At 35.3% G+C, this 23,049-nt stretch overlaps 4 protein-coding genes and 1 long non-coding RNA gene across 7 annotated transcripts; 2 read left to right on the forward strand and 3 right to left on the reverse strand.

The window, feature by feature from the left end:
* Positions 1-1,952: 1,952 nt before the first annotated feature.
* On the reverse strand, positions 1,953-11,448 carry LOC113045163 (uncharacterized). Its single transcript, XR_003275961.1, has 5 exons — positions 11,311-11,448; positions 10,193-10,278; positions 3,838-3,967; positions 3,149-3,181; positions 1,953-2,729 (listed from the first exon to the last, which is right to left on the reverse strand). It is a non-coding gene; the product is annotated as an uncharacterized LOC113045163 (long non-coding RNA).
* Positions 3,540-13,113, forward strand: LOC113045160 (uncharacterized). 2 transcript variants are annotated; one of them, XM_026205360.1, is made up of 7 exons: positions 3,540-3,902; positions 4,723-4,835; positions 10,099-10,127; positions 10,204-10,270; positions 11,333-11,470; positions 11,548-11,642; positions 12,351-13,113. In XM_026205360.1, the coding sequence occupies exons 2-7, from the start codon at positions 4,730-4,732 to the stop codon at positions 12,642-12,644; spliced, it is 729 nt and encodes a 242-aa protein (XP_026061145.1). In that variant the 5' UTR covers positions 3,540-3,902; positions 4,723-4,729; the 3' UTR covers positions 12,645-13,113. The 2 variants fall into 2 exon arrangements, with proteins under 2 accessions (XP_026061145.1, XP_026061146.1); XM_026205361.1 differs by having other exon boundaries at positions 3,545-3,902; positions 10,207-10,270.
* Positions 8,206-10,036, reverse strand: LOC113045159 (uncharacterized). The gene is made up of 3 exons (XM_026205359.1): positions 9,514-10,036; positions 9,278-9,434; positions 8,206-8,945 (listed from the first exon to the last, which is right to left on the reverse strand). Exons 1-3 carry the CDS (start codon positions 9,656-9,658, stop codon positions 8,438-8,440), a joined length of 810 nt encoding a protein of 269 aa, XP_026061144.1. The 5' UTR covers positions 9,659-10,036; the 3' UTR covers positions 8,206-8,437.
* A 151-nt stretch (positions 13,114-13,264) lies between the features above and the next one.
* LOC113045158 (splicing factor 3A subunit 2-like) lies at positions 13,265-22,255 on the reverse strand. Of its 2 annotated transcripts, XM_026205357.1 has the most exons (10): positions 22,232-22,255; positions 16,520-16,589; positions 15,846-15,889; positions 15,533-15,762; positions 15,399-15,445; positions 15,211-15,320; positions 14,983-15,032; positions 14,749-14,889; positions 13,984-14,052; positions 13,265-13,905 (listed from the first exon to the last, which is right to left on the reverse strand). In XM_026205357.1, the coding sequence occupies exons 4-10, from the start codon at positions 15,728-15,730 to the stop codon at positions 13,657-13,659; spliced, it is 864 nt and encodes a 287-aa protein (XP_026061142.1). In that variant the 5' UTR covers positions 15,731-15,762; positions 15,846-15,889; positions 16,520-16,589; positions 22,232-22,255; the 3' UTR covers positions 13,265-13,656. The 2 variants fall into 2 exon arrangements, with proteins under 2 accessions (XP_026061142.1, XP_026061143.1); XM_026205358.1 differs by lacking the exon at positions 15,846-15,889 and having other exon boundaries at positions 22,232-22,247.
* Positions 16,768-21,040, forward strand: LOC113045161 (pleckstrin homology domain-containing family J member 1-like). Its single transcript, XM_026205362.1, has 6 exons — positions 16,768-17,111; positions 18,264-18,331; positions 18,418-18,484; positions 19,501-19,591; positions 19,666-19,729; positions 20,820-21,040. Exons 1-6 carry the CDS (start codon positions 17,018-17,020, stop codon positions 20,895-20,897), a joined length of 462 nt encoding a protein of 153 aa, XP_026061147.1. The 5' UTR covers positions 16,768-17,017; the 3' UTR covers positions 20,898-21,040.
* Positions 22,256-23,049: the final 794 nt, after the last annotated feature.

Consider the following 23,049-nt stretch of genomic DNA (forward strand, 5'->3'; position numbering starts at 1 on the left):
TGCAGACAGTTAAAAGTTCACAGTGCGACAACATCTCAAATGATTAAACAAGTCCAAACACGTCAATGGGCCTCAGACTCGTGCTGCCTGTAAACAGACCGCCACAGATGCCCTGAATCAGAAGTCAGGCCGAGGTCCAAGCAGTGAAACACACAAGGATGTATTAATGACCATCTCTTCATCTGTGGCCTGCCCTGCGTCCATGAATCAGAAGACTGTCAGGACGGTGAATGCTGGTGATTGACTGGTCTCACGCTCTGCCTGCATCTGACACAGACACTCGGACCCGCTGATGAACTTAAAATGCACGACCCCGGAGAGATTTAGCCGACCGACAAGGTCACGGAGAGTAGCTCAGCATGAAATCCTCTCTCTTACACACATCAAAGGGCACTTTGAAGGGACAAAGACATGTCAGCTGAACTGGGATTGGGCTCGACTTCAAAACTGAAATGTGACAAATGCTTGAGCTCCACATAAAGGGATTAGAGACGCTTCGTGCTGTAAGATTATGATTAAGTCATTTCAAAGTCAAAGCAATTCAGAAGTTATTAGTAAAAATAAATATTCATCATTATCAGAGCAGTGTTAAGAATTTGGCTCTTTACTGTAATTTATTTAATCTTTTCTGAGGTGAACTGGGTACCAGTCAACTTTCTCTGAATTTAATTTGATACAGCACTCTGTGAACAGCCATCCCTTTCAGCGATGACCCTCTGTAGCTTAAACCTTCTTCAGGAGGGTGTTGGTGATCATCTGTCATATCAGTAGTCTTTCCCATAATTGTGGTTGCATGTTCTAAACTAGCCCAAGAGGTACCCAGTATTTATATTCAAAATTAACCAAACTAATCAAGCTCAAAATGGAATATTAATTTTTTTTTAGATAAAATTTTCCTAAGCTGTAAGTCATAATTAAAATTAAAACTAATTTTAGGCTTGTGTGCAATGCATCTAGAATATAAGAAAGTTAGCATTTTTGAATTAATTACAAAAAGTAAGACCTTTTCCATGATATCCAATTTTTTTTGTAGATGCACCTGTATTTTCTAGTTTGTGAAAGCTCATGATGGGATGTGGGTCAGACTGTAAATGTCACTGCATCACCTGTTCGACAGGTTAATAACAGCATTGCGTTTATTTTTACAGCAGGCATGCATTTATAAATCTGTTTATTATCATCCTTTGTACCAATAATATTCTTCTCACAGCGGGCTGAAGAGCGCCCAGCGAGGTGCCTGACGATGTAATCTATGATTTGGAGCAAATCCACTGATAGCAACACGATCAAACTCCCACCGGTCCAGATGCAATTTAAAATCTGCCAACCAAAGTCAAACCGTCAGGAGCCCGCTTCAGTGTGTTTAACCCCTGATTTCCTCACTTCATGCGTGTGTGCTGTAGATGCGTTCGTAAAACAGTCACGTCTCGTGCACGTTTAACCTCATCACTCCAGCACTGCTGTGAACTCTGAGACACCCACAAGACCGTTTCATCGCCCCCGCAGCTGAATTTCTCTCCTACAATCTAAAATAAACACAGTACGCTTGTGGCTTCTGGCAATATATACACTTCAGGAGCATAGCGTGCTACAAAAGCCAAATATTGCAACTACAACTTGATTTTTGTCATGCAGCATAATAGTTATTCTCCCTAATGTTTCAAAACACCATATAAAGATTCATGTGTGCCTGTGCAAAACTCACCAGCATGATGCTGCGGCATTCTGGGTAATCTCTGCGATCTTCTGGTCTGTAGATGTTTTTTAAACCTGTTTTATTGTTGAAAATGGTGCATCTGATCACTTAAAGCGTCTGTAATAAAGGTGCTTCACGAGAAGAACCAGTTTTGTCTAAATGCGTCCATGAAGAATTCTTCAGATTATTAAAGGTAAGAAAGACATGGTTCTTTACACAACCTTTGACCGAATGGTTCTTTGTGGAACCTCTAATGCTTCTTCTAAACAACACGCTGAAGTGTAATAAAAGTTCAGAGTGTGAGAAATGCAGCTAATTATTTTCCATTAGTGTAATCCATTAGTAAAGGTAAGGTAGCACTCGGACACTGAAGATAAATCACTCGTCTTGTTCAATAAAGCATGCATGTGCATCTTTAAAGCACAGAATGGTGTTTGTTCCACATGAAGCAGTGGATCTATAATGAACCTGCAAATTATCAGTGATGTCAATTTCTGACCAGGCTACAGAGGGCCAAAACATATTCGGATGCTTCAGTCACACTTATTGTGTTAGACACCAAAGTATCAAAGCAATTGTGATTTAATGCACAGCAAAATGATTCAAAAACAAGACGGTGGTTTGGTCGTAGAGGATAAAACAATAGATCTAGTGTTAAAAATGAAGACTGATAGTATTGTGGTTCTAACAATCTGCTAAAAAGCGGAGTAGAAAAAAAAAAAGCAAAGCAAAGCCATGCATTTCTGAGTCCAGCTGAAGTGTTGAATGATGAGAAAGGTTATTATATCACTCAAATGTCATGTTTGCTTTGTGTGTGTCCAGAAAGTGTCCGGAGCGGCTCGGTCTCGTGTGCTTTACCAGGAATAGTGAATAAAGCGGGACGTGTGTTCGAGTATCAGGAGCATGGAGAAGTGCAGGCCAGATGAGAAGTATCTGTGAAATGTTGAGTAACAGCTGAACATTCGTTGTTCTTGAAGACTTCATGCCGTGATGATGCAACTCTTGATATCAGAGGAATAGCAGACATTTCAGTCTGTTAATATACACAACACATTCAGCTCATGCTTTGTTATATTTCAGTAACTGCTGAATCTGCTTCTCTTACAGTTGCTGTAAACGAGACTAGAAATCACAGTTAAATTCAGCTCAGATCGGTCATATCTATTGATTTAATGCTTTCAGTGTTTAGTCTTTTGCAAACCCATCATTTACAGGAGTTTATAGAGTTACAGCGTCCTCTAGTGTTCATCTCTGAACGACGCTCAGTAAATCAAGTGATTTTCACATTTTAAAACTATTACAATTAAGCAACAGATGCATTAAATATGTATGTGTTTATTATTATCCCATTACACTGGCAGCTAGGGCTATTAACATGGCAGACTCAGTCATATATTTTAAAATAATCAAAACTAAATAAAATCTTTAATACATTTATTAAAAAATACTTACTGATGTTTGAGCTGCTGTGTTTCTTCCAAAACCCTGAAGCAGGATGAAATTTAAATAAATGTTGCAAAATATATATATCATTTTTTTTTCTTTTGAATTTGTAGCCAAACACAACATGCAGCTGATATTGACAGGTTTTTTCTGAACTCTTAAGACTTTTAAAATATTTAGAAAATAGAAACAAATATTAACACCATATTAGAAGTAAAGGTTATTTATATGTCAGACTAAAATTAGTATAAATAAAAAAATTAATATCAATAAAACTTGTATTTTTTTATATTCTACAGAAAAATCAAACATTCCTAAGAAGTCATTTTACAAAATGTAATTCCTAAATATAATCTTAAATAACACAAAATACACTAAATAGAGTCGAATCCTGGTGTTATTTTTAGTAACGGTTTACATGACGCTATAAATCAGCATAATTTGACCAAACTGCTCAATCACAAGAGCTTACTGTGTTCACTTCACAGTCTCCGTTTCAGTAGTTTCTTTCCCTGTTGATTGTAGGATTATGGGATGCATGTTTCAGATGCTCACAGACCCCTGACTGGCAGCCTTCACCTCCGAAATAAATCTCACTTCACCCCAGGGACTTATGAGTGTCCCGTTACAACACGGCTTCATTCTGCTGCACCTGTGCATGGCTGTCATGTGTGTGTGTGTGTGTGTGTGTGTCCTACACATGCTCCAGCGCTCTCACACCGCCGTCCTCTCCGTCTCAGGACTCCCGCTCACCTCAGTGCAGGTAAGCCGCGCTGTTACAGGGGTCAAAGGTGACGTCTGTGATCCTCACTGCGGTCTGAATGGAGTCTGTAGATATTTAGGGACTGTTATTGTTTGGACACTGTGAGATACAGATCATTTGCATAATGTTTAGGATATAACAAAGTAATCTGGTAAACTTAATGCTGTGATTGTTGAATTTTTTAATATTCTGCAGATATGTAGCTCTCATAAGATTGATTTCTGTCTGATTAAATATATTAGAATACAGCGTTATTTATTTATTTTTAAGTCAATTTTAAAATTTAAATATTTTGTTTTAAAATATTTACAATTGTAAATTATGATTTACAGAGCTGGAATGCGTTTTAACATTATGCTATGTTTAAAATATTTAATCTGAAATTTGTAAATGACGATTTTAAAATGTACAATGTTTTAAAACAAAAGATTTGAACTTTAAATGTATGATTTTCCCAGTTTGGATTTATTTTTATTTTTACAATTATGCTGTGCTCTGAAATATCTGTAAATCACAATTTTAAAACGTAAATATATTAAAACATTTTTTTTTTTTATGCTTACCCCTAGAAATGTTCTCATAATGCACGAATCTTAAACATGGAAATACATTTTTGTGTTTGATTGCTTATGTTTAAAACATTTCAAGACAATTACAAGACACAATGTAAACTCAAATCCAACAACGCATTTAATTCATTTCCGTTCTTATTGTCTGGGACGTTTAATGTGACATGAACGTGTCGAAGCTCTGAAAGGATCAAGTATTATAACAAAGATTTATGTGACACCAGCTTTTAGGAATTCTCCTTGTTTCTCAGGTGAGTGATGGACGAAAGCACCTTCGAGACATTTGAGGAAGAGCTCGGTAAACCACTGCAAGTGTTTCCTCCTCAGAAACCTGTCAAGCAAACGCGAACAGAAGCCAGAGCGGGTACGAAGGAGATCTTACTGTACTTCTGTTTCAAACATGAATATGAAAGCCCCAGGAGTCGAGATGTCTTGGAAACAAAGTGCTCTTTCTAAATTAAGATCAGGGCTAGAAGCATCCACAGTATTTGTGATGTTATAGTGAACAGTGAGTCTAATAATACATCACAATAACCTTGACATGACACCGAACACCAGACACACCACAGCTGTCTTTAAAGCAATGGACTTTAAATAACAGTGACCAGCAGTTTTTACTCTAAACACACAGTGCATGCATGTTGTGCATAAGTCTTTACCGTAAATAAGGCTTTTTTTTTTTTTTTTGTGCATATATTACATGGTGCACCTGCATTGTTTGTTAAATCTAACATTAGTTTCACTGATTAAAGTTAACCAATCAACAGGTTAACTAGCATTTATATTATATTATATCATATTATATTATATATTATGTTGAAAAGAGGTGGAAAATTTCCGGTACATTTCCAGAAACTTTCCAAAAATATCTGGAATAAAAAAATATAAAATAAAAAAAAATCCTGTAAGGTTTCCAAAATATCTGGAATCTTTCCTAAATTTAATGGAAAATTTCCATCTTTTTGCAAACCTAGTCACAAGACACTGTTGAAATACTATTATAGTCTGCATTCATTTTTAATCAGTTTTTATTTTCAGCTTCTCCATTTTCATTTTAAAATGACTATTTTTGTTTTTAATTCATATCATTTCTAGTTTTTTTTTCAATGTCTGTACAGTTTTTAGTAAACTTTTATTCCAGTTTAAGATATTTTACAACATCAAGGTAAACTAAAAGTGAGAAATGTGGCCTAAGCATCGATTTCATTTCAGATGACATTCATTTTATCTCAAGAATCACATTTTTTTCTTCATAATTTTAATTATAGATTCAGTTTTAGATTTAAGTTAATCTTTTTTTATGTAAATAATAATAAAAAAACTATACATAAAACAGCACATATAAAAAAAAGTTTATTTCTTTTTGATAAATCTAAAACTAAATCTGATCCCCTAAAAATATTTTCATTAGAACTCTTTAAGTTTAAGTGGATTCTAAATAAGTTCTTGAAAGCTATAAATTATGTGACAAAAAAAAAAAAAACAACTTTGATGATATTTCTGTAAAAAAAACATGCAATTTCTTGCTGCATGTAGGTTTTTACAGTAAACAAGGAGATTAATTATTCCAATTTTGCACTTTACAACAACATCACCATCCTATTTTTTCGGAGTAAAGGGCCGTACACACCGGGACGAATATCGGCGCGCGTTATTCGCCAGCGTTTTCCAACACGTTTTTTGTGTTCACACCCAAGCGATTTTCGCTGACGATGAGCCGAGTGAACATGCAAATTCATTCCCTGACATTAGATGGCGCTTAATGTAAAACAGAAATACCCCTGTACACAAGGTGGCGCTGCGCAACTTTACGCTTCTTAAACTCGCTTTTCACTCAGAAGAAGAGTGCAAGTATTTACGCGCTTGTCAGAATCATACAAAGAAAACATGAATATTTCAAGCACCAGTAACTCTAGCTCCAGTTCCAGCGATGAAGAAATTATTGTTCTGTTGAATGAGGAAAGACGCCGGAAAAGACGCCGATTTTGGGTACATCCCATAGTTACGAGAAGAGAAGAACATGGGGAGTTTTATCGACTGGTACAAGAGCTGAAAATGTATCATGAGCGTTTTCGGGGGTATTTTAGAATGTCCGTCAGTGAGTTCGAAAATTTACTTCAACAACTGGCTCCCTTGCTGACGAAAGAACAGACACACTACCGTAAACCAATCGACCCAGAACAGCGTTTGGCCGTGTGTTTACGGTGAGTTCGTTTACATAATTCTTCACTTCAAAGAATGTTGTAAAAACATATGTGGAGCGTTGTTAAAAATTAGTATTTCTATTTCAGTTTTCTAAGCACTGGGGACTCGTACCGCTCTATTGCGTTCAGCTTTCGACTTGGTGTGTCAACTGTGGCTTCGATAGTGAGTGAAACCTGTGATGCATTGTGGCACTGCCTCAGAGATGAACATTTGCCAGTGCCTACTGAAGAGATGTGGAGGAGTACAGCCAGGAGATTCCATGAAAGATGGAATTTCCCTAACTGCTTGGGAGCCATGGATGGGAAACACATATTCATCCAGGCCCCTGCAAACTCTGGTTCTCTATACTTTAATTATAAAGGTACATTCTCCGTTGTATTGCTGGCCTTAGTTGATGCAGATTACCGCTTCCTGGTGGTTGATGTGGGGAGCTATGGCAGCAACAGTGATGGAGGAATCTTTGCCAATTCTGTACTGGGAAAGGCACTCAGAAATGGAACTCTGAATGTTCCCCCACCAAGTGAACTTCCAGGTGCTCCTGAGCTGGGAAAAGTTAACCATGTCATTGTGGCGGATGAAGCTTTTCCGCTGAAACCATATCTCCTCCGGCCATACCCTGGACGCCGCCTCCCCACAGACAAGAGAATTTTCAATTATCGTTTGTCTCGGGCACGGCGCATCTCTGAAAATGTATTTGGCATCCTCAGTCAACGCTTCCGGGTTTTCCAAAGAACTTTACAGGTTCAACCAAGTGTTGTTGACAAAGTTGTCAAAGCTGCTTGTGCGTTGTGCAATTATTTGCGCCCGAACGGAAATGACCAGAATCGTGCCACAGAGGATGACCATGATTGTGAGCAACCACTACAAGGCTTTGAACATTGTAGGGGGCAGCGGGCATCTGTGGAGGCCCAAAATGTCCGAGAACTGTACAAAGAGTACTTCAACTCACCAGCAGGAGAAGTTGCTTGGCAGTATGACCATGTGAACCATGCTCTGGGGAACAGATAATATCAACCTATAAATTTGAGCCATTTTAATTACATTTTCCATTGAGAAAACTGCTAGTGTATGTGTATATATACAATTTCTGTGAACTTGAATACACTATCAAATCTATTGCATCTGATTCTTCATTAATTAATATGGCAGCACTCACCACAGCAAATTAAATATTTTTGATATAACATGTTCTATCAAAGTTAAAGCATAGTTTTTTTTTGCAAAAAGTAAAGTATTTGGTCACTTCAACATATACTTATTTACAACTAAATGTAAGTTGTATTTTTGAAAATGTGTATTTTTAATAAACATTTTTACTAGCATTTTCTTTAAAATGTTCTCATTCCCTGCACAATGCTGTGCCCAAAATGGTTATGTTCCTGTAGATTGATAACTGTTGCCTATAAATGCAGTGACTCCATAATTAGCCACATAGCTATTTCAATAAGAGGTCAAGAATACTTATGTACAAATATATGCCAAATCCCAAAATATGTTACATTACTTTCAAGTCACTTATGCACAATTTCTTTTGGAAAAATGAAACATTTTTTAATGAACTACAAGTTGCAATAACAATCACAAACATAAAGTAAAAAAGGGCGTCAGAAAAGGTTGTGCAAATAAGTCACAATGACTGTAGTGCAAGTGAACAATAGTGCAAATAAACATTTATGAAACGGCCATTTTCAACTAAATTTCTTGAATGTAAAAAAACAAACAAAAAAAATACAGAATTAAAATGTATACAGTAAACATCTATTAGGGTAGCCAAGAAGTTGTAGAGCAGCCATAGTTTGTTGGGGTCTGTGGGGGGACCTGATGGTAGGACACCGGTGACTGCTGTGGAAAAAAAGCAGAAGAGGCCTGGCCAAACTCAGCATCATGCAACAGCTGATGTATTTTTAATTTGACTGAAGACTGTACGGCTGGGGACAATCTCCTTAGTGCTGGTATCAAGCCAAGAGCAAACAAGTAATTTTCATCATTTTGTTGCTCTCTTCGTTGCTCTCTGCGCTCCTCTTTCTCTCTTCTGCGTTCCTCTTTCTCACTTTCCCTGGCTTCTTTGGATAAAAGGTACCGGTCCAACAAGTCTGGTGTCTCTGGCCGTTTTCTTTTGTTGAAAGTAGACCTGGTCACAGTTGGGCTGGAGAAGGATGATCCTGGAGACGTGCTTGCTGATGCTTCTTCTCTGTCGCTGACTTCTTTTTGAACCACCACTTGCTCAACCCCTTCATTCATATTTTCAGGAGAAATATTGCTGTGAACACTGTAAAGACAAATTCAGTTTACATCAGAAACAATAACTCACACTGTGGGCCATGCCACACTTCATACCCATCTTGACAAAATACTCCAGAGCTTAATGTTTAATTACTAATTTAGTTTAGATTCATACAAATTTTAATGTACCATATGTCAGGCAACAAAATTTCAGCAGAGGTTACCTATACACAGAACATAAACTAATATATTGAACTAGAGGTGTGATCGCATGGTGAACAGGGAACATGCAATGATATCATGTTAATCAATGTTTAATGTCAATGCATTATAGCAGAGCTCACACAGCTATGTATTGTAATGTTCTAATAATATTACCTTCGAAATTCAGTTGATGTTGCGAGGAACTCCATGACCTTCATAAATTTCCACGTCTTCTTGTTTTTAGCAGCCTGTCCACTTCGGCAATCATCTTCGCGCTTTTTTCGTGTATATGTATCTCGCAGGCTTTTCCATTTGTGTTTTACCTCCTCCACTACAGCACACAAACGATGGCGATTGTCAAACGTTTGTAGGAACGTACATGAAAGACAATTAAATTAAATGAAACTCACCATCAAGGCCCATTTGCTGTGCAATACCACTCCATAACAGTTCTCTTTTATCAAGATTTTTGTAATCGCTGTCACGTTTGTCATATAGTTCTTTGTGTTCCGACACCAACGAGACCAGCAACTCTACATTCATCTTGCCTTGCATCTTCTTCGTCTTATTTCTTCCCGGCAGTGTAGACGCTACTTGGCGTATATCTTCTTCGCCGTTACGTATGTGTGCTCACAGCAAGACAGTTTTGTGTTTGAGCGCCCCCAAGTTGTGTTTTACTGTAACTTCAGAAGCTCCAGACACGTGTGCAAAAGTGCCATTCTCATTGGTCGTATAGTTTTTGACGCGGTGCGTCAAACCAAAAAAACGAACCCGAAGCGTTTTTTAAAAAATGACTCTTTTACGCGTGGCGTTTTTCGCGTCGGTGTGCACACTCACATTGGCGCCCTTTGTTTAGTCACGAGGCGTTAAACGTCGGCGAATATCGCGCGCGGAATTCGTCCCGGTGTGAACAGGCCTTAAAGGTAACAGATCTTTAGCTTAACTAGCATGTTTAATCATTTGACTGTCTGATGTGTTGTTGTTGTTGTTTATAGAGCTGTACGCTCAGAGGAGGGTGCGAGAGGTGAGTCTGAGAGCACACATCTGAACATGACGTCTGACACACACATTAAACACTGCATTAATAACCTTCTGTCCAGCAGGAAGCTCCAATCGTCCAGCAGGTCCCAAAGATGATCGCACGGGAACACCGGGTCTCCAGCGCCAGTACGAGCCTGAAAAACACAGATTCATGTGTTCATGTGTTACTAGTGTTAATCATCTCATGACTAAAAACATCCTAGAAAATTACGTAAATGTTACGGTGTGAACTAAACCACATCAGACCAGACTTCATTCTGAATCAATTTAATCAACTGAGTTTCCATCTGAAGCCTTCATTCTAGCATTTAAAAGACATTGGTTTAATGTATAAAGACCACATTTATACAATGAAAAAATAAATAAATAACATTATAGATGTGTAAAATATTTTGTTTCTACCATTATCAAATCTTTTCATATTAACTACTTGAAGATGCTTTAAATCATATTTCATCCTATTTTATTTAATTTAATATTATTTGACTATTTATTAAATGTTAGTTATTGGTATTTAATAAAAAAAAATATATAATGAAATTGGATTTAACGCATCTTCAAGTAGTTATTATTTAAAAAAATATTCTATTTAACTCTGTAGTAAGTCTGCTAATTAAAGAAAATGAACATAAGTGTTTTGTAGTAAAGGGACATGCTGGTGTAATAAATAAATAAATAAATAAATAAATAAATAAATAATGACAGAAAGTGCGATTGGGGGGGGGGTAAAAGCATTGAAATTGAGATTTTTCACCCCCATGATATTTTTTTATTCATTCACAAATCTTTTCTGTGTTAGAAATAATATGATGTGGAAGAAACCTATTTTTTTAATTTTGTTGATCACCGGTAACGCAATACTTTCACACAAATGTTTTGAAAAATAAATGTCTTTTTTTTTGCAGCAAAGTAATGAAAGTCAATGAAAAATTTGTCATCAGATTTTTTTTTTAAAGTGAACGAAAGTTTTCTCGTAATGTAACTTAATAGAGATTGCGAGAGAACGCAAACGTTTTGAAAGCGAACGAAAATAGGAACGCAACAATTTTGCGCGCCAAACCAGAGTTTATCTTCAGAAGGCATTTAACGTTAAATGTTGTTGTTCCTTCTATCACGATATCGAAACCTACATTTAGATCGAAACGTGGAACAGTTGAGCGACTCACCTGTGTTTTATCACCTGTCCAGCGACGTCGTTACGCCACGCGCTCTCCGTCCAGAGTCTGACGCAGCTCGAGACGCCGTGGGAAGGAGTGACGCTGAACCGCTGTCTGATCGCAGCCATAACCCTCCTCCTCTTGAGCTCCGCGTTACAGAGAATACATGGCAAGTGTACTTATCCCAAATAACATCTAAACACATCAAACTCTCCAGTGACAGACAGATGTTTTCTCCTTGTGTAGAAGCCGTCAGAGGCCGCAGAGACGTCAGTGAAGAGCTCACAGCACTAAATGAGAGACATACTCTGATTAAAAGAGGAAAAATAACACCACATGAGGTGAGAACAACACCAAACACACGGTATATGAAGGTAAAGATATCGCTTTTGCAAATAAAAGCGTTGTTTTCTATGTAAAGACGCGTAAGATAGACGTTTTTGACCGTTGCGCTAGCACATAAAAATCGCGCCGCTTAAGTTTAAATTGCTTCATTCTGATTGGCCAACCGGATTACCGCAACTGGCGCTACTTTCAAGCTTCTAGTATCACTCCGCGTACTCCCGCTTTTATCTTTCACACAAGGAACTGAGAATACTCTGTGTTAATAAATATTACTGGAATGTTGTTGCAATTTCTATCTTGTTTTATACAATGAAATTGACTTTTTTTTTCTTAGCGGCGGAAGCTTCACGATAATATACAGATACAATTATTTAAATAATTAAATTCAAATCAATATTTCATATTAAAATGTATTTATTTGATTATCGATACATAAAACGTATACATTTAAGAAAAATATGCTATGTTTATAGGCTATATTAAATATATGTATCTATAATATAATAATATACATATATACACATGTAAATATTTTCAAAATAAAAAAAAAATATTTTTGTGTATTTATATATGCATAAATAAACAAGTACACACTCATATGTTATGTAAACAAAAACGTTTATTTTGGATGCGATTAATCGTGATTAATAATTTGGCGGCTCTTAAGAAATAGTAATCATTCACATCTGAATTAATACTCTTAGCCAGACACATCCTTATGGGAAAAGTTTTTCTGGTGGATTGATGATGATGATGATGATGAAGGCAAACATATGAGAGCGACTGGCGGGAAAGTTTCCAGGGGCCTCCGGCACCGGGCCCTTACAGACCTCAGGCTCCTGAAGAAAAGAGACACAGAGTTCACCGAGCGCAGAAGAAGAGGAAGACACGGAGAAGATGAGACTGAAGAGAAAGAGATGAAAGTCAAGAAGAAGGCCAAGGAAGTGGAAGAAGAGGAAAAAGACAAAGATGAAGAAACAGAGCAAAAAAACACTTAAGAAGAAAGAGAATCAGTGATGTGCCAATGCATAAAGAAAATAGGGCTGAAGACTCATGTGCTTGAATGATCATGAAAATAACGCTAAATAATCTTAATGGTCCTAAAATGATTCATTTTCTTTAGCATGTTTTCCTTTGATTACAGGGTGAAATATTCAGTTGATGATCATGTGCATAATTTGGTGCTATTTTTTTTGTGTCAATGCAAGTTTATTTAAAACAGTAGTTAAGTGACATTATAAAGTAATGCAATGCAAAAGTAAAGCTTTTTAAAAAGATTTAACCGTGTCTCGTGACTTTTCTTGAGTTCTTTTTAAAGTTGCTTAAAGAAATCGTTATCCTTAAAATGTATATTAGCTGAAAATGTGCTCACCTCTTGACCCAGTCGAGATGTATATTAGTTTTTTTCTTCAACAGATTTGCAGAAACGTGTGTGTGCGCATTTTTTCTTTTTAATTAATGTGCCCTCAGAATATAATAAAAAAAACCTTAATGTTATCTCCCCCTCGTTAGTAGCAAGCAAAAACCATCTAATCAATTTCCAATGGATTAATTCAAGTGCATTCAAGACATTTCATTCAGAAGTTATAGTATAGAAGACAAGACAATCCCAACTTCAATTTCATGTCAACTTTAAAGGTTTTAATAATAAAAAAAAGCATAAAAACAGACCTGTCAAATCAGAGACTTGTGCTCATGAAAACTAAATTAACGTCAATATATGTCTAGAAAGATCAACTGTTAACACTTGAAGCCTTCACATAGAATGCATTATAAAAACATTCATGATGCATTATATTTATCATAAACAATTGCAACCGTAGTTCAAATGCATTACAATACTTGAAGTTAGGTTTGTGTTTTAATGCATTACACTTTCTAAAGTTGTAATAAATGAATACAAACGTATTATAACTGTGGTTGCAATTATTCATGAGGTCATATACATGCATTATAAGGTGAAATGGTTTATTAATGCATTATCTATGAAAGCTTCAAGCAGAGCGTCCCTCAGAGGTCGCGGGGCATCGGGGGCCTCATGTGAGGAGGCAGGGCTCCTGGGGGGGGCATGTGTGGGGGCATGTGGGCTCCGGGGGGCATGCCATGTATCCCTCCTGGGGGGGGCGGCATGGAGTCACTGTGTGGATGCAGACCGAGTCCAGAGATGATGGAAGGTGGACGCTTCACACCGAGCGACGGCGTCTGACCTGGAGGAGCAGCCAGAGACTTCTCCATCTTAAAGTGAAACTGCAGGAAAAACTGGAGCAGAGCGAGAGCGAGAGGTCAGCACGAGAGAAGCTCCAGAAACACACATGACTTATCTCTCTCTTTATTTACTTGTTTCGTTTCCCTGTTCCAGTGTGTCCAAAAACGAGTCTCTGCCTTATCGATCTCGCGACTGGGAACCTGAAAATATGACAGAAACAATATCATCAAATCTCAAATGTAATAAAACCTGACGACTATCTGCATTCAAAATAAAAGTCTGTTTACATACTATGTGTGTGTACTTATAATTATTTTATATATAAATCTAACATTTTGCCTTAATTTAATATATATATATATATATATATATTAAATTAAGGCAAAATGTTAGATTTATATATAAAATAATTATATATACAAGTATAAATATATGCATGGGTCAAAGACAAAAAAGGTATAAGCTATAAAATTAAAATAAGTATTATAATTTTCATTATACTTTTTTAAAAACTCATTTGAAAAACAAATCAAATTTAATATTCTCACTTATTATTTTATATATACATAATATGTACACATCAGAATAAGCATGTTGTTAGAATTTTCACATATATAGTGTCACACTGAATGGCAACGTAACATTATTTCTACAAAATTTTGACATTTTATTGTCCAAAAACGTATTTGAAACCTTAAAATGGACATAAAATCACTTTTGTACATTTCTTATTGTCTTTGACCCACTTTCAAATATCTATTTTTTTTTTTTAAATATACAACTCAGTATGTTCACACACACACACACAGAGAGTACACAATATCCGCTGAGGAACAGTGAAAGTAAAGCTCCTGGAGACAAACGCTGGACTTGTTTCAAGCATGGGATCCACAGACCTTGAAGGAGATGGTTTCGTACGGTTCGGCTGCGAACAGCAGATACTGCCAGCGACGGTCCGGAGGCTCGATCCTCTGCTCATACGCCGACATGAAGCGATGCCTCGGCCCGATACCTTCTGCTATCTCTGGGTAATCAATCTGGAACATGAGGACAGCGTTTATTATGTAAGCGAAGGTTCAGATGGATGTAAGATCAGATCTTTAACCCTGAACAGACACGACTGGGTTTACCTGGAAAAGCAGACTCTGCTGTCCACACTCTGGATCTCTTTGTTTCGTTACTGCAGGCGAAATAAAACAAGTACATCTGTTAATCAATGACTTTTAGACCCTTACTGCTTCTGATACATGCATTCTCATGACTGTCCAGTCATTGGTGATTACTGAATTTTGAAAGCAAAAACACAACACAATGCATTGTGTGACGTACTCAGGGTTTCATTCATCACAGGCTCTCACCTTTATAACCCGGTCTCCCGATTTTCACAAACTTCTTCACTTCAACCTTGACTTTCTCTGGAGCGGGTTGAGCCGGCGCTTCCTTCGCCTCTTTCGCAGCTCGTCTTGCTCTAAAACAGAAAAGTGCACAACACAATGAACTCCAGGTCTACACTGAACCCCATCCTGATCATCAGAAGTGCACTCACAAGTTGGTCTGATGCTTTTTGCCCTGCGTGTGAGCGAGGTAACTTCCCTAGAAGAGGAACAGGACAGACAGGATGAGAGTTATGTTCGAGGACGAGTGTGTGTGAAGTGTGTGAGAGTCTCTCGGAGCGCACACCTCGTTGTTGTGCAGCGTGAGACACAGTTTACACTCGTAGGAGCCCAGGTGGTTCTTCATGAAGTACGGGTCTTTGTTGATGTCTATGGTCTCTAAGGCCAGCTGTCGAAGGCGTTCACGCCGGTCTCGGTTGCTTTCGGACGACGAGGCGACGCCGCCGCTGCCGGTTTTCCCTCCGGCTCTGTGCTGGAAATCCATGATGACAGATCCCTCGCTTCACACAGATGCTCCTGGAACCACAGAAGAGGAAAACACACTCAAACACGACTGAAGATCATCTGAAATCATCTTAAAGATTGATGGGTGAACTTACAGAACTCAAAACGACCCGCCAGCACACTCTTGTTACAAAACTGACTGAAAATATAGAGTAAGTTACAGAAATCAGCAAAGATGTGGAAAATAGCCGAGAGAGAGCTTGATCGTTTAATATTCACATATAGAAGTCTGAAACTTACAACAAACAGCCTCGGTAAGAGATAAACATTTAAAATATAATAAATAAACACGAATAAACAACGCACATCTGTATTTTCAATAACTAACATTAACATAGTAATAAATGGACTGTTCATTGTTTGTTAATGTTAGGTTATACATTAATTTAACAAATTACATCTTATTTTTAAGTGTTATCCATTTAAATTATGTGTTAACTGAAGTAAAATAAAATATTAACGAAAATTAAATTTACTTTATTTCATGTAGTTATTTCATGTAACAAACAGCCTCTGAAAATAAATGCAATTATGTGAAGGATAAATAGACATCAAAATAAATGATATATAAAACAGTTACGTTACATAAAGCACTGAATCGAATCGGACCGTCTTCAAAGCGGCATTTTAACGAACCATAACAAATGCAGAAAGCTCATTAAAATACCAGAGATTAGTTTAGCGGTATGATTCAGATCATTCTTTTAAAAAAAAAAACATAATTAAATGCTATTTTAATTGGAAAATTCTTTGTAAAAACACTTTTTACCTCAAGGCCGGATCACGCTTGCCGCTGCTGTAATGCGTAGTCGCGGCGATGAGTGATGAACTTCCGCTTCCTGTTTTAATAAAAGTCACACATTGTCGGGATTTACTAAAACAAAACTGTAAATGACAAGACGTCGCATAATAAACATAAAAAAAATCTGTTTTAAATTCACAAAATATTTTTAGTCAAATTAAAAATGTCCAAATAGTTTGATCTGAATTGTTTTTTCAGCGGTAACCCAGCAGCGCCCTCTTCCGGTCGCTCGTGTTCAGTTCCTGTCGCACTCTGTCTGCGTGTGTGTTTGTTTTGGGTGTGTGTGTGTGTGCGTTTAGGACGCTTAAACATTCGATCAGATGAGATTCTGACCACAGCAGCAGACTCTGGCTGATATTCTGGAGGAGGAGTATCCGATCTCACACTGATGCTGGGACGAAAACCGCTGTTTAATGACACAACAATGCGCTTTAATGGGACGAAAGTGCTGTCAGAGAGCTGAAGATGCGATTCAACGAGAAAGAGCTGGTGTTCCTGAGCCGCCAGCCGTCAGAGAGAGCGGCCGAGCTGGGCATGAGAGGCCCGAGAAGGGGAGACGGTAAGCGGGGACGTTTCTATTAGAGCACCAAGGTGATCGGAATCGCATACAGCGTACTATTCGTACTATTTTCTGATAGCAGTTGTTAGGTAGTACGCGTACAGCTGTTTAGTTTCTAGTGTTCGTCACACAGCTGCAGTATCCAATCGCGTTAGGAGGCGGGTCCCGTCGCCTCCACTACGCGCTCTGTGATTGGTAGATTGATTTCAGTGAAATTAGCGTTAATCGCATCGTGTCAGTTCGCCGTTATTAACGGTAATTTTTTTTAAATAAAAAAGCGGTTATGGCGCGACATTCGAAGTAATTTAATTAATCAGTCACATAACGTGTATACTGCCATTAAAATAAACCAAACAAGAAATGGAGCGTTTCTGTGGAAGCTGTTGAAAACAAAAGCGCTCAGATTGGAGTCTTTAAAGCCACTTTGACATGACATTTTAAAAAGAATAATAAATAAGTAAAAATATATGCTTTTTTTCTCTAACAACTTTAAAAGTTATGATTTATAATCTCACGGTTCTGACTTTTTTTCCTTTTCGGAGAATGTAAACTCAGAATTGTAATCTGTTAATTTACTCATAATACTGAGGTAAAAAAGTTTGAGATTAAAAGTTGCAACTGCGAGAAAAAAAGTTAGCGTTATGAGATAAAAAGTTGCAATTTGCTTTTTTATTTTTTATTCTCTTGATGAAAAAAAATTGCGAAATGTAAACTCATAACTATGAGCGGAAAAAAGGTCAGAATTGTGAGTTTTTTCATGCAGTTCAAAGTAATCATTACTTTTACATTACTTTTTTTCTTTTCTTTTTTTTATTATAATCTTTTTATAAGAATTGTGAGTGGAAAGTCAGAATTTTTATATAAAATGTCCCGACTTTTTTTTTTTTTTTTTTTTTAGACATAGAAAGTAATAATAGTATATTTTACAATACAAACTAATAAAATACACAAACCAGGAGAGAATAAAAATGCATTATATATACTAATTGTAAACTAAAGTGACATAAAGGCACTAAAAAATGAAATAAGTTTTTAGACTGGATTTAAATTTAGATCTGGTTTAGCCTTTTGGAGAGAATAGAGTCTTAGAAACCAAAATTATTAACTCTTAATAGAGTTTAACTTTTATTCCTACTTTGTTTCCCACTACAGTTGTGAAGAGGCGTCTAGTGAAACTGATCGTTAATTTCCTGTTTTACTTTCGGACCGATGAGGACGAGGTGAGTGTGAATCAGCATCTTCGTTATCGTTATCATTATCGTTATCGTTATCGTTATCGTTATCGTTGAATTGGTTTGTGTTTCAGCCCATCGGCGCTCTGCTGCTGGAACAGTGTCGTGTCGAGAGAGAAGACGATCGCGTTTTCTCCATTGGTAAGAGCTAAACATTTAAAATATAATAAATAAACACGAATAAACAACGCACATCTGTATTTTCAATAACTAACATTAACATAGTAATAAATGGACTGTTCATTGTTTGTTAATGTTAGGTTATACATTAATTTAACAAATTACATCTTATTTTTAAGTGTTATCCATTTAAATTATGTGTTAACTGAAGTAAAATAAAATATTAATGAAAATTAAATTTACTTTATTTCATGTAGTTGCCAAGGAAACATTTCTTATTTTCATTTAGTGGATATAACTTGATGTACTAAAATGTAAATAAAGTTACAAAGACGTATTGTTTTTTAAATTCAAAATGAACAAAACTAAATTGCGGGGGAAAAAAAGAAGGAATTACTTTGGAATTTTATTTTATTTTATTTTTTTTTTACTTTTTTTTGGTTATTGTTACCTAAAACTAAAATTATATATATATATATATATATATATATATATGCATATATATATATATATATGAAAAAACATATTAACTGAAATAAAACAAAAACTTAATTTATTTTATTTCAGGCAGTTGCCAAGTAAAGATTGCTCATTTTTTGTTTTTGTTTAGTTTAACTTTGATTTCCTAAAATAACTAGAATTATATAGATAAACTAAATTATAGAAAACCTAAATTATATAGACATATTGTTATTTTTTTATTAAAAACTAACAAAACTGACAAAAACAGGCAACTAAATTGCAAGAAAAAAGAGCAATAAAATACTTTACAAAATTACTTTAAAATAGAAAATGTAAAAAAAAAAAAACTTATTTTTGGGGATTTTAAGAAGAGTTTTTGTTAACTAAAACAAAAATAATAGTAAAAAACATTTGAAATAAAATAAATATTAACTGTAATAAAACAAAAACTTAATTTACTTTATTAATATAAATTATATAAAAACCTATAATAGTGTATCAGTTATACTACAATGACTGGTTATTCTTTATGTGAGGCTCTTTAAGAGAGAAGTGTGACTCTTGTTTGTTCTCAGTGTTTCTGGACGAAGCCGAGAGGAAGTATCTGTTCGAATGTGATTCTCAGGAGCAGTGTGTGGAGTGGATCGATGCCATCGTTAAAGCCAGGTGTGTGTCACAGACGTTTCCCATCATGCATTGCGTCTCCAGCTTTATAACTCTGATCTGCTTCTGTCTCACAGTTATGAATCCATGCGCAAGAACCTGATCTACTATCGCACGGAAATCCATCGGCTCACCGGCAAGGTGAAGGAATCTCTGTTAATTACTGTCAATTACTGTTTATTACTGCAGCTAATGCCTCTCAGAGATCAGTATCAGTGTCTGTATTCACAAAACAATATTTATGAAATAAAATAAATATTAACTGAAATAATAATAAAAAAAAAAATAATAATAATTTATTTCAGGCAGCTGCCAAGTAAAGATTTGTTTAGTTTAACTTGATTTCCTAAAATAACTAGAATTGAAATAAAAATTATATAGACATATTGTTTTTTTTTTCTTAAAAACTAACAAAACTGACAAAAAGACGCAACTTATATTGCGATAAAAAGAGAAAGGAATTACTTTAAAAATACTTTAAAGTGACTTTAAAATATAAAATGTAAAAAAAAAATGTATAATATATATATATATATATATAAATTATTTGAAATAAAATAAATATTAACTGAAATAAAACAAAAACTTAATTTACTTTATTTCATGTAGTTGCCAAGGAAACATTTCTTATTTTCATTTAGGTATAACTTGATGTACTAAAATAAATCAAATAAAAATAAAAATTGCATAGACATTGTTTTTGTTTTTAAATTAAACAAAACTGACAAAAACACGCAACTAAATTGCTAAAAAAAGAGAAAGGAATTACTTAAAAAAATTACTTTAAAATAGAAAAATATTTTTCAGACTTATTTTTTGGGTTGTTAACTAAACCTAAAATTATATTAAAATTAAAATATTATTTGAAATAAAATAAATATTAACTGAAATAGTTAACTGTTTGCATGTCTCAGCCGTGATTATTCATTATTTATATGCATATTTGCTAATCGCTTTTGAGAAGTTTAATTAATTTATTAATTAGTGACATCTTTATTTGAATGTAGCAGTTAAGTTTCATTTTTAAACCTTTATTTGAATGCTGCAACATAGTATCTAGCTCTAGAATAAATCAGCCAATCACTGTGTGCATAGTTAATGAGCTTGCTGAGAAGGTAAGCCCCGCCCCCTTCCCTCTGTGCCTCAGGAAGAGTTTGTCTCAGCAGCTTTGTGAATAGAGAAAACCTCTACTGTTGATTGAATGTTTTGTAATGAAGATGATCTGGTGCAGGACCCGCTGGTGCAGTATGGGATATCAGACGAAACACGCTTTCAGGTCAACAGTGGTCTTCCTCCGCCGTCCACATAAACACACACTTTCTCAGCTGTTCGGGGTCTTGGGGTTTTTCAGTCTGCCAGTATCTGTACATTCTCTAATGTTTCATTTCATGTGAGTTATGGGGGAAATATGTCATATTACTGTAATAAACTGGGACGCCTTTTAAAAGCTGATTCTGGCACCTGTCTTTCATAACTGTGATGTGAAAAGTGCACTGAAGAGGTTTCGTAGCATCTAAAGCATTAAAGCTCAGTCAATCCGAGCAGACTCAGTCCAAACATTTCACCTGAAGCTGTGTCTTAGTCTTATTTCACCACAAAATCAAAGAAAAAAGGTAGAATTATAATATAGCACACAAAAAAAGTCTTAATGTTATTATTTTCATGAGAAGTGCATTGTTTGCTGCTAGAAAATGCAATATACAAATTTGTTTAATAAATTGTATATAATTTTATATAAAAAATATAATTATCATCATAAATTACAAATGCACTACATAATTTTAATATATATGATAAAATTGTAATCATTTATTTAATTATTCAGTTTAAAATCAGCATTAATGACATATACGCTGCACAATTAATTTAATAAATAATAAGTAATTTAATACATAGTATATATTACTATATTGTGCACTATTATTATTATTTTTTAAATAAAAATAATATTTATAATACAGATTAAAATGTATTAACTCTACACAGGCTGTAATTTCTCTTTTTTTTTTTTTTTTGATTTTGTGGTGACCTATATTTCATATACATTAAAACAAAAACGTGGCATTTGCAAGATCTTTTTGTTTGATCGTTGGTATTCATCACCGTCTTGTGCTCATGAACAGCATCGAACGGCAAAACAAAAGGAAACAACTTGAACTTCCTTCCTGTAATTTTGGATACAGCTTTTTGAAGCCACTTCGCCTGTAACTTTCTGTTTCTATCAGCGATGAAACTATAATACGAGTGAAAAAGCTCAGAATGTGTGACTCATGAATGTTTCGATCTATTTCATGCACTAGAACTGGTTCCTTCTATCATTTAGATCATTTCATTATTGATAAATGTTCATTTCCAATCTTGTTTTGGTTAATAAATCCCTTTTAAAGCTACCGGTGTGTTTTTGTTTTTATGCTGATTCAAGAGCAATAATCATTCTGTCACGAGGAAAGGCCCGAGGCTCACTAGATGGGATCAAACAAATGTGATTTTAGGATATTTCAAGTGTTTCTAGCTGTTAGCTTCACACGTTTAAAACTTTACATGATCATGTTTTTGCATCAAACTGAATTATGTAAGTTAATTTAAATGGGACGAATGTTTCAAAGTGAAACAAAATCAAATCAGGTACATTAATATACTCACTGATGTTTGTGCTGCTGGTTTCCCGCCAGTAAATGATGTCACTTCCTGCAGGATGATGTCATCAAGGAAGTGTTTTTTTTTTTTTTTTTTTTTTTTTGGTAGTTAAAGGTTTTTATAATTTTTTTTAAATATATAAATGACTAATAAAATGGAAATCATATTAAAAGAATTCAGCCAAAAATGAAAATGTCTCCTCAATGGATGCTCTGCAGTGAATGGGTGCCGTCACCCAAAATGAGAGTCCAAACAGCTTCAAAAGTTTCACAGTTTTAGGATTTATAAACATGTAAAACAAGGGATCATTAAGACATTAAATTACATTTTATGTTGAATTAAATGCACGTAAATGTTTGTCGCTGATCATGTGACTACAAATATGCATTCATTCTCAAATTCACTTTTAATCTTAAAAGCCCAATTTGTAATGCTAAAGTCATTTGTAATTAATGTTTTTGTAAATTAGAAAAACATGCAAAAATAAAATAAAATAAAAACGGTGATCTCTTAGAGAAATCTGTGTAAAAGTCACTGAAATGATGGTGAAATTAAAACAAATAAAAAACATCCAAGACATGTCTCAATCCTGTGTGTAATTGTTAATAAGCTGATTAATCAATAAATGTCAGTAATGTTTCTGAATTGTACAAGCAAAGCTGTAAAGATGATATATTATATATTTACAAATTCAGTCACTTTATGATTCATGTTCCTGCTCTTTGTTCTAATTAAAATGCAAATGCAACCGATCGAGGAGTAAATGAAAGTGTTTTTATTTTGTTTTCCAGTGCTCTTAAATCAAGACACATTTACTGGAGAAG

This window comes from Carassius auratus, chromosome 27 (assembly GCF_003368295.1).
Source record: "Carassius auratus strain Wakin chromosome 27, ASM336829v1, whole genome shotgun sequence".
In the NCBI taxonomy this organism is placed as follows: Eukaryota; Metazoa; Chordata; class Actinopteri; order Cypriniformes; family Cyprinidae; genus Carassius; species Carassius auratus.